The sequence below is a fragment of the Protobothrops mucrosquamatus genome, unplaced genomic scaffold (assembly GCF_001527695.2).
Source record: "Protobothrops mucrosquamatus isolate PMUCROS unplaced genomic scaffold, P.Mucros_1.0 scaffold325, whole genome shotgun sequence".
Taxonomy (NCBI): Eukaryota; Metazoa; Chordata; class Lepidosauria; order Squamata; family Viperidae; genus Protobothrops; species Protobothrops mucrosquamatus.
In genome coordinates, this window is record NW_015386664.1 from 532,791 (window position 1) to 544,288 (window position 11,498).

Consider the following 11,498-nt stretch of genomic DNA (forward strand, 5'->3'; position numbering starts at 1 on the left):
GGGTCCCGACCCACAGGTTGAGAACCACTGGGCTAGAATGATGTTATTAGGATTCAGGAATTTCTCCATTGCCTTCTAGAACAGCATCACCCTGGAAGATCAGGAGCTCCCACCAGGCAGCTGTTGTGCAAGTATTTGAAAACCTGGCTTAGCTCCTAGGCCTGAAGTTAGGCTAACTGAAGAGACTGTTAGTTTTGTTTTCCAAAAGTAAATTCCCTTTTCTTTCATTTTATTGTTTCCCACTTTTGAAATGTAAGCTGCCAGAGTTGTTGGGAGTTGGACTATCTCTAAATCCAATAAAACACGTAATAAAATGTTTGTGATAAACCATAAAGAAGCAAACTGGTTTTGTACCACAGATGGTCCACAATCTGCCTTAACCCCTAAACGATTGCTTTGATTCTGGTTTAATGTTAAATGATTCTGGTTTAGCATTTTAACATAATCCCAATTAATTCTGCGTTACTCAATGAAATAAAAGTAAGTAAATTATGGCTTAGTGGAACGCGTGAAGGTAATTTAGGGCAATGATCATACAGCTAAATCACGTCTGTAAAACACACTACCACTGATGATATTTCGGTAACGAAACGTCTGCAAGAAAGCAACCAAACTCGGAGAACACCAAGGACCCCTCATAACATATACAACCTAGAAACAGCCTGGTGGCTGGGTTGACATAGTCAGTCATAGGGTGCGATCTAAAATGAGGTTGGAAGCCAGTAAGTGCTTCTGGGTATCGGACACCCATCCTAAGACTCTGGAGCTGGGCTTGACGGTCTTTACAATGAAAATAGCGCAACTCGTAAGATTCCGCTTCATTTGCAAAGAGGCTGGAAAAACGCAGGAACGCCGTTCTCAAATTCTACCCAATCCCACCTATTCTGCGCTCCTTCTGCAGCCGAGAAACGACAGAGGCGCCGCCCCTTCCATCACGGGTTCCAGAGCATCTCCGAGAGTCACGCCTCCTCTGGGGCCTGCGCGGTTTCCATAGCGACCGGTATATACAACCGCTAAGCCAGTGTTAAGTGCCGGCGGTGACATGGCGACTGTCCCGAAAGAAAAAGCGGAGTCGGCGGACGAGTTGGAGGGCCTTCAGCTTCAGGCGATCATTGGCTTCAATGGTACCGGGGGCAGAGAGGGAAAGACCGGGATGGCAACCAGGGAAGTCACGGTATTTCCTTGCTGTGGGGAAAGCCCCCTCCCATCCTGGCCGCTAGGAACTCCGCCTCGATCTTCTGAAAGTTGATCTCTGTAATTGCCCGGCATAAAGCAAAAGAACTCTGCCCATGCTCAAGTGTTCCCTCTTCGATATTCGTATATTGCATTGGTGGGCTGTAATTATAATCCAAACTGTTTTTCAGGCTGTACCAGAGAAGGACTCCATGGACATAATCTAACATAAATATCTGTGCATTAAGTAGTTTGTATTCGGTTACAGAGGGAAGGATTGAGAAATCAGAGTTTCAATTTGACACGGGGCTGTAAAGAGCAGGACTATAAAGTTTACCTTGACTATAGTTCAAAACAAGCCAAATCTGAGTGTCTCTTTCAATTAATGGCCATTGTCCCTGTGATTATTCTCATACTTGCTGTGATTTTGATTCTTAAGAAATGAATTGTTTTAATGATATTACCTTGCTTTCAGAAGGTTAAAGGAAAGACACGATTTAAGCACAGTATCATTATTCTCTACTGTTTGAATAAAAGACAGCAGAATGGATTAGGATCAAAGTATCAAAAGACAGACAGCATTAGCAAGTAATTGAAGAGGACTGATAAAAAAAATGGAGAGCATTAAAGTATCCTGATGAATTGCAGGAATAAATCTTTTGCTGCTCCTAAGTGGGAAACCACTTTCAGTTTCCAAAAGTTTTACCTGATTATTGCTCGACTATAGCATGTAACTAGACAACCTGTGATCTGTTGGATCATCATTTCAAAAATATTACTAAATTCTCAATGATTCTTCAACAATGACAGAGCACTAATATACTGCCTTCCCTGGAAATGTTAAAATTCAGAGTGATATTCAGTCTCTGCCTTAAAAGTAGCCCATATTGAATTATACTGTATTCAAATATCAGAACTTGACCACACAATTTTTAAAATCATTTTGTATTATGTCATAAATGCTTATATTTGCATCATAAAATGTTTTATAAAAATTGCCAAATTTCAGTTCTACAAGAATCATGGGTCCCAGATTTTGGATGTATTCTGTAAGTTAGCCTACTTTGGATACCTTGGTTGGAATTGTTTTGTCCTATGATGCACCATTTTGCCCAGTTAAAGATTACAGACACAAGAGTTTCAGTAGTAGATAAATGTTGGCTGTTCTACCTCTAGTAACAAAATAATCATTGTATTTCTTTTGTCTTCAGGACATGTTCCCTTTGGCCTCATCTGCCATCCAGATCGAGAGCATCTTATCTATCCACTGGGTTGTACAGTAATTATCCAAAGCATAAACACTCCAGGTCAAGATTTTTTACATGGTCACACCAACAATGTCTCCTGTGTCACAGTTTCTCCAAGTGGAAATTATGTGGCGTCTGGTCAGATCACATTCATGGGCTTTAAGGTGGATGAAAGCACCCTTTAAAAATGTATTTGATTCCTAAAGGATGTTGCTGTTTAAACAGGGAAGAATATGATCGTTTAAAGCAGGGGTATCAAACTGCCGGCCTATGGGCCGGACACGTCATCCGGAAACCGCGACCACCCCATTCCCGCAATGGCAAAACCGTCCTGATACGTTGCGTGACGTCACAAGTTTGACATGTCTGCTTTAAAGCCTGATCTTTCAACTCTGATTAACTGTTTAGACTTCAAGTTATGTCTATATTTTTAGGTCTCACACTATTACAACTACAAGTAGTTCTCACTTAAGGATGGTAATTGGAACCAGAATGTCTGTGGCTAAACCATGTGATTATAAAGTCTAGTCATGTGATCATGCTGCCTAGCAATGAAAATTCTGGCACTTTCAATTGTCATTAAGTGAATCACTGCTGGTTGTTAAGCAAGAACATCATGTTGTTGCCATTTGCATCCTCCTGCTAGCTTCCTCTTTGACTTTGCTCCTTGGAAGCCAGCAAAGAAAATCACAAATGGCAATTGTGACTGCAGGGACACTGTGATCAACATTATTATAAGGACCACTTGTAACTATCACTCATTCAGCACCTTCATATGTTTGAATGGGCACTGAACAAGTGATCATTAAGTAACGGCCACCTGTAGAATATTTCTGAGAAATCCTGCTACATTATCTATATATATAGGCTGATGGGGGTCAGTCCAGTGTTGAATTTTAGATAAGACAATTTAATTGTCTAAATATAAATTAGATTATTAGTTTCAAATACTGTTTTGGAGAGAAAGCATAACAGTTGAAGAGAGGCAATGGCTGATTTAAAACATCAGGGAATTCACCATATTTTGACTGGTATTTTACTCTTATTGACAAGTAGGCCTGAAATTTCGGAGGTTCCCTTATTTTCAGCAGTTTCTGGCTAGTGATAGCAATGGGAAAAAAGCATTTTTGCATGTTATAGTTAATGTAACAACTGTGATTGTTTTTGGGTTGGTCAGGTTCACTTACAATTAATCGATGCCTTGAGTAGGTAATTACTACAGTAATTGTCTATGGAGATTCTCAGTCATCCAGATAATCCTCATCTTACAATGATTTATTTGGTGACTGTTCAAAGTTGCAAGAGCACTGAAATATGTGATTTATGACCAGTCCTCACACTTATGACTGTTGCAGCATCCCCATGGTTACAGGATCAAAATTTTTAGTCCTTTCTAATTGGGATAGATTTATGATAGTTGCAGCATCCGGGGGTCATGTGATCGTTATTTGTGACCTTCCCAGCCAGCTTCCAACAGGCAAAGTCAGTGGGGGGAACTGGATTCACTTAACAACCACATGATTCGCTTAACAATTGCAGCCATTCTCTTAACAACCATGAGAAAAAAAGGCAAAATTGGGCATAACTCACTTAGCAATCACCTTGCTTAGCAATGGAAATTCTAGTTCCAATTGTAGTTGTAATTTTGAGGACTACCTATAATAGATTATTATAATGTACTTTACAGAAGGGTGTTTATTCTTGAAGGGTGTCTAAAAGGTCCAATTGATGCAAAATGTGGCAGCCAGGTTGCCGATTTGTACACAGCATCAGAATCATATCTGTAGTCTTCACCAGTTACTTTCTGGACACAGTTCAAGGTATTGTTTTTACCTCTTAAAACGTGAAACAGCTCTGACTAAGGAACAGCATCTCTTTTATATAAATCTATACAACAATAAATTCAACAACAGAGATTTTCTTTCAAATTACCCCATTTTCCGAAACCTACCTTTCAGAACAGTATAGCTAACCAAATTCTGGAACGCCTTTCCTGGGAAATTGAATTTTATCCCTTGCTCTCCCACCTCCAGTTTAGAAAAGGAGAAATTAACTGCCTTCTCAACAATGTCTTTTATGGATCTGTTAGATGAAAAGGCAGGTTCAGTTCAATACTAATTTCTGAATTGCTTCACAGCATAGGGTTGGTATGACTTTGAGCAAATCATATAAGAGGTTTTGATTTAGTAGCCAATAATGCTTTGTTACTTTTTGTGTAGCCATCTGGATAGAAGAATAGTAGCTCTGCAGTATTTAATGGTGTGGGTAGATCACATCAGGCCCTTCTATTGCCTTGTATTAACACATTATTCTTGATGCTGCTATTTGTCTAAGAAATGGGATGTGCTTGGCTAAGTTATGCTTCCATTTGAGCGTTTCTGTCTCAATAAAGTAGCAGCCATTCGAAAGGCTGCCCATAATGATATATGGGAAGAAAAACTCCTTTAAACCTGGAGTTTGGGATCCAAATAGCTTTTCTATAACAAACTTGGGTTTTTCCCCCCCCCAAATGATGTTGTTAGACTCCGTATTTATATTTTTACCCCAGGCTGATATCATTTTATGGGACTACAGCAAAAAGGAGATGTTGTCTCGGCTGTCACTTCACAAGGGTAAAATTGAACATCTGGCATTTTCTCCAAATGACCTTTACCTGGTTTCACTGGGAGGCCAAGATGATGGGAGGTAAGACTCCTTTAAAAGTATGTTGCCTTCTCTTTTCTTGTTTTTTCTTAAAAAGTCAGAAGTCAGATACAGAGAAGACTGCTGTCCTGCCTTGAATAAAAGAAAAGCTCTAATTATATTTCTCTCCTTCATGATTCCCTTGCTGTGAAGTTTCACCCCTCAAATTTTGTTGGGGATAATATTAACATTTTTCCCAAATCGTGTCTTTTTCTGAAGATCAGTGTAGTAGAGCGATGCAAAACATTTTATTTTATGCTCAAATTCCAAAATGTTCTGGGGAAAAAAAGCTTCAAAAGGCCAATATAGCCTATTTTGCACTTGAAACAGCAATTTTGCACAGAGGATAGGATATCATGCTCAAAATAAATAACACACACACACACAAAAAGATTTTATGCATTCCAAATATATGGGCATTGGAGGAAAATGGCATAAGATATTTGTAGGTTTCTTATTGCACATAAAATAGACATTTCCATTGTCAGAATCAATTACTGCTTTAGGTCTCTCCCTATGTATCCCAAGGGAACATACAAAATAATAGGACTACAGGGAATCTTTGTTTACTGACTGCTCTGTTTAGCAACCATGCGAAGTTAGGGCAGTTAACTTTGCGACCAATTCTTGCATTTAGGGCCATCACACTGTCTCTTGGTCATGTAATCACTATTTGCAAACTTTCAACTAGCGGAATTAATGGAGAATGTGGAAGTGAAATTGCAAGTTGTGGTTACATAATATCTTTCTTAACAACTGTGGTAAGTCACTTAACAATGGGTGTGGAAGTGACATTGTAAGTCTGGCACAATCATGTGATTTTTCACTTAGTGACCACAGCACTTAGTGACAGTTGCCAATTCTAATTGTGGTTGGTAAGTGAGAACTACCAGTAATGCTAAAAGAATCACTATTAAATCTGATCAGTTGAAGTGACAAAGCAAGTAAACAAAATAATTGATTTGTAACTGTAGAATGATGCAGCAAGTTTGAAGTGTGAATCCATCGTTTAGGAATGGCGTGATGCATCTTTTAATGATTTTTGCCTGTTCTCTTCAGCCTTTGAGAAGCATAATATGCTTCTGTATATCCTTTACTTCATTTTGCCTAGTCTCCCTTTCCCGTTAAGTTTGCAATTTATGAGGAAAATTTGTGAATTTCTGACAGAAAGAGGAAATGAGAATACCATTCATAAGGATTGCACACAAATATAATTGTCCAAGCATGCTTACTTAGCTTAATGGAATTTACCAGCTATACAGGTAGTCCTCGACTTACGACTACGATTGAGCCCAAAATTTCTGTTGCTAAGTGAGACATTTGTTAAGCGAGTTTTGCCCCATTTTAGACCTTTCTTGCCATAGTTGTTAAGTGAATCATTGCAGTTGTTAAATTAGTAACTCGGTTGTTAAGTGAATCTGGCTTCCCCATTGACTTTGCTTGGCAGAAGTTTACAAAAGGGGATCAGATGACCCCAGAACATTGCAACTGTCAGCTGCCAAGCATCCAAATTTTGATCATGTGACCATGAGGATGTTGCAATGATCATAAATGTGAAAAATAGTCATAAGTCATTTTTTTCAGTGCTGTTGTAACTTTGANCTGTACCAGAGAAGGACTCCATGGACATAATCTAACATAAATATCTGTGCATTAAGTAGTTTGTATTCGGTTACAGAGGGAAGGATTGAGAAATCAGAGTTTCAATTTGACACGGGGCTGTAAAGAGCAGGACTATAAAGTTTACCTTGACTATAGTTCAAAACAAGCCAAATCTGAGTGTCTCTTTCAATTAATGGCCGTTGTCCCTGTGATTATTGTCATACTTGCTGTGATTTTGATTCTTAAGAAATGAATTGTTTTAATGATATTACCTTGCTTTCAGAAGGTTAAAGGAAAGACACGATTTAAGCACAGTATTATTATTCTCTACTGTTTGAATAAAAGACAGCAGAATGGATTAGGATCAAAGTATCAAAAGACAGACAGCATTAGCAAGTAATTGAAGAGGACTGATAAAAAAAATGGAGAGCAGTAAAGTATCCTGATGAATTGCAGGAATAAATCTTTTGCTGCTCCTAAGTGGGAAACCACTTTCAGTTTCCAAAAGTTTTACCTGATTATTGCTCGACTATAGCATGTAACTAGACAACCTGTGATCTGTTGGATCATCATTTCAAAAATATTTCCTTACTAAATTCTCAATGGTTCTTCAACAATGACAGAGCACTAATATACTGCCTTCCCTGGAAATGTTAAAATTCAGAGTGATATTCAGTCTCTGCCTTAAAAGTAGCCCATGTTGAATTATACTGTATTCAAATATCAGAACTTGACCACACAATTTTTAAAATCATTTTGTATTATGTCATAAATGCTTATATTTGCATCATAAAATGTTTTATAAAAATTGCCAAATTTCAGTTCTACAAGAATCATGGGTCCCAGATTTTGGATGTATTCTGTAAGTTAGCCTGCTTTGGATACCTTGGTTGGAATTGTTTTGTCCTATGATGCACCATTTTGCCCAGTTAAAGATTACAGACACAAGAGTTTCAGTAGTAGATAAATGTTGGCTGTTCTACCTCTAGTAACAAAATAATCATTGTATTTCTTTTGTCTTTAGGACATGTTCCCTTTGGCCTCATCTGCCATCCAGATCGAGAGCATCTTATCTATCCACTGGGTTGTACAGTAATTATCCAAAGCATAAACACTCCGGGTCAAGATTTTTTACATGGTCACACCAACAATGTCTCCTGTGTCACAGTTTCTCCAAGTGGAAATTATGTGGCGTCTGGTCAGATCACATTCATGGGCTTTAAGGTGGATAAAAGCACCCTTTAAAAATGTATTTGATTCCTAAAGGATGTTGCTGTTTAAACAGGGAAGAATATGATCCTTTAAAGCAGGGGTGTCAAACTGCTGGCCTGCGGGCCGGACACGTCATCTGGAAACCGCGCCCACCCCATTGCCGCAATGGCAAAACCGTCCTGATACGTTGTGTGACGTCGCGAGTTTGACATGTCTGCTTTAAAGCCTGATCTTTCAACTCTGATTAACTGTTTAGACTTCAAGTTATGTCTATACTTTTAGGTCTCACACTATTACCACTACAAGTAGTTCTCACTTAAGGATGGTAATTGGAACCAGAATGTCTGTGGCTAAACCATGTGGTTATAAAGTCTAGTCATGTGGTCATGCTGCCTAGCAATGAAAATTCTGGCACTTTCAATTGTCATTAAGTGAATCACTGCTGGTTGTTAAGCAAGAACATCATGTTGTTGCCATTTGCATCCTCCTGCTAGCTTCCTCTTTGACTTTGCTCCTTGGAAGCCAGCAAAGAAAATCACAAATGGCAATTGTGACTGCAGGGACACTGTGATCAACATTATTATAAGGACCACTTGTAACTATCACTCATTCAGCACCTTCATATGTTTGAATGGGCACTGAACAAGTGATCATTAAGTAACGGCCACCTGTAGAATATTTCTGAGCAATCCTGCTACATTATCTATATATATAGGCTGATGGGGGTCTGTCCAGTGTTGGATTTTAGATAAGACAATTTAATTGTCTAAATATAAATTAGATTATTAGTTTCAAATAGTGTTTTGGAGAGAAAGCATAACAGTTGAAGAGAGGCAATGGCTGATTTAAAACATCAGGGAATTCACCATATTTTGACTGGGATTTTACTCTTACTGACAAGTAGGCCTGAAATTTCAGATGTTCCCTTATTTTCAGCAGTTTCTGGCTAGTGATAGCAATGGGAAAAAAAGCATTTTTGCACATTATAGTTAATGTAACAACTGTGATTGTTCTTGGGTTGGTCAGGTTCACCTACAATTAATCGATGCCTTGAGTAGGTAATTACTACAGGTAATTGTCTATGGAGATTCTCAGTCATCCAGGTAATCCTTATCTTACAATGATTTAGTTGGTGACTGTTCAAAGTTGCAAGAGCACTGAAATATGTGATTTATGACCAGTCCTCACACTTATGACTGTTGCAGCATCCCCATGGTTACAGGATCAAAAATTTTAGTCTTTTCTAATTGGGATAGATTTATGATAGTTGCAGCATCCGGGGGTCATGTGATCATTATTTGTGACCTTCCCAGCCAGCTTCCAACAGGCAAAGTCAGTGGGGGGAACTGGATTCACTTAACAACCACATGATTCACTTAACAATTGCAGCCATTCTCTTAACAACCATGAGAAAAAAAGGCAAAATTGGGCATAACTCACTTAGCAATCACCTTGCTTAGCAATGGAAGTTCTAGTTCCAATTGTAGTTGTAATTTTGAGGACTACCTATAATAGATTATTATAATGTACTTTACAGAAGGGTGTTTATTCTTGAAGGGTGTCTAAAAGGTCCAATTGATGCAAAACGTGGCAGCCAGGTTGCCGATTTGTACACAACATCAGAATCATATCTGTAGTCTTCACCAGTTACTCTCTGGACACAGTTCAAGGTATTGTTTTTACCTCTTAAAACGTGAAACAGCTCTGACTAAGGAACAGCATCTCTTTTATATAAATCTATACAACAATAAATTCAACAACAGAGATTTTCTTTCAAATTACCCCATTTTCCGAAACCTACCTTTCAGAACAGTATAGCTAACCAAATTCTGGAACCCCTTTCCTGGGAAATTGAATTTTATCCCTTGCTCTCCCACCTCCAGTTTAGAAAAGGAGAAATTAACTGCCTTCTCAACAATGTCTTTTATGGATCTGTTAGATGAAAAGGCAGGTTCAGTTCAATACTAATTTCTGAATTGCTTCACAGCATAGGGTTGGTATGACTTTGAGCAAATCATATAAGAGGTTTTGATTTAGTAGCCAATAATGCTTTGTTACTTTTTGTGTACCCATCTGGATAGAAGAATAGTAGCTCTGCAGTATTTAATGGTGTGGGTAGATCACATCAGGCCCTTCTATTGCCTTGTATTAACACATTATTCTTGATGCTGCTATTTGTCTCAGAAATGGGATGTGCTTGGCTAAGTTATGCTTCCATTTGAGCGTTTCTGTCTCAATAAAGTAGCAGCCATTCGAAAGGCTGCCTGTAATGATATATGGGAAGAAAAACTCCTTTAAACCTGGAGTTTGGGATCCAAATAGCTTTTCTGTAACAAACTTGGTTTTTTTTCCCCCCCAAATGATGTTGTTAGACTCCGTATTTATATTTTTACCCCAGGCTGATATCATTTTATGGGACTACAGCAAAAAGGAGATGTTGTCTCGGCTGTCACTTCACAAGGGTAAAATTGAACATCTGGCATTTTCTCCAAATGACCTTTACCTGATTTCACTGGGAGGCCAAGATGATGGGAGGTAAGACTCCTTTAAAAGTATGTTGCCTTCTCTTTTCTTGTTTTTTCTTAAAAAGTCTGAAGTCAGATACAGAGAAGACCGCTGTCCTGCCTTGAATCAAAGAAAAGCTCTAATTATATTTCTCTCTCTCCTTCATGATTCCCTTGCTGTGAAGTTTCACCCCTCAAATTTTGTTGGGGATAATATTAACATTTTTCCCAAATCGTGTCTTTTTCTGAAGATCAGTGTAGTAGAGCGATGCAAAACATTTTATTTTATGCTCAAATTCCAAAATGTTCTGGGGAAAAAAAGCTTCAAAAGGCCAATATAGCCTATTTTGCACTTGAAACAGCAATTTTGCACAGAGGATAGGATATCATGCTCAAAATAAATAACACACAAAAAAAGATTTTATGCATTCCAAATATATGGGCATTGGAGGAAAATGGCATAAGATATGTGTAGGTTTCTTATTGCACATAAAATAGACATTTCCATTGTCAGAATCAATTACTGCTTTAGGTCTCTCCCTATGTATCCCAAGGGAACATACAAAATAATAGGACTACAGGGAATCTTTGTTTACTGACTGCTCTGTTTAGCAACCATTCGAAGTTAGGGTAGTTAACTTTGCGACCAATTCTTGCATTTAGGGCCATCACACTGTCTCTTGGTCCTTGACGTGATGGCCCGGTGCCTGGAGGCCATGAGGGTCTGGATGGGGAGGAACAAACTCAGACTCAACCCGTCCAAGACCGAGTGGCTGTGGCTACCAGCGCCTCGGCATAGTCAGCTGATTCCATCGCTGACTATAGGGGGCGAAACTTTGGCCCCCTCGGATCGGGTCCGCAACTTGGGTGTTCTCCTGAATTCGCGGCTGACATTGGATGACCAGTTGTCGGCCGTGACCAGGGGAGCGTTTTATCAGGTTCGCCTGATTCGCCAGTTGCGGCCGTTTCTGGACCGAGACGCCTTACGCACGGTCACTCATGCCCTTGTCACTTCCCGCCTGGACTACTGCAATGCTCTCTACATGGGGCTCCCCTTGAGGAGCACCCGGAGGCTCCA

General features: G+C 39.1%; 1 protein-coding gene across 2 annotated transcripts in view; it reads left to right on the plus strand.

The window, feature by feature from the left end:
* Positions 1-994: 994 nt before the first annotated feature.
* The window catches only part of CFAP52 (cilia and flagella associated protein 52), a 33,972-nt gene continuing 23,468 nt past the window's right edge, over positions 995-11,498 (plus strand). Inside the window, exons 1-3 of one of the 2 annotated variants that reach the window (XM_015815202.1) lie at positions 995-1,124; positions 2,385-2,584; positions 4,969-5,105. In XM_015815202.1, the coding sequence (XP_015670688.1) occupies positions 1,043-1,124; positions 2,385-2,584; positions 4,969-5,105 (419 nt within the window). In that variant the 5' untranslated portion in view covers positions 995-1,042. Of the gene's footprint in view, positions 1,125-2,384; positions 2,585-4,968; positions 5,106-7,728; positions 7,929-10,314; positions 10,452-11,498 lie in introns of both variants that reach the window. The other variant, XM_015815201.1, reaches the window with a different exon arrangement.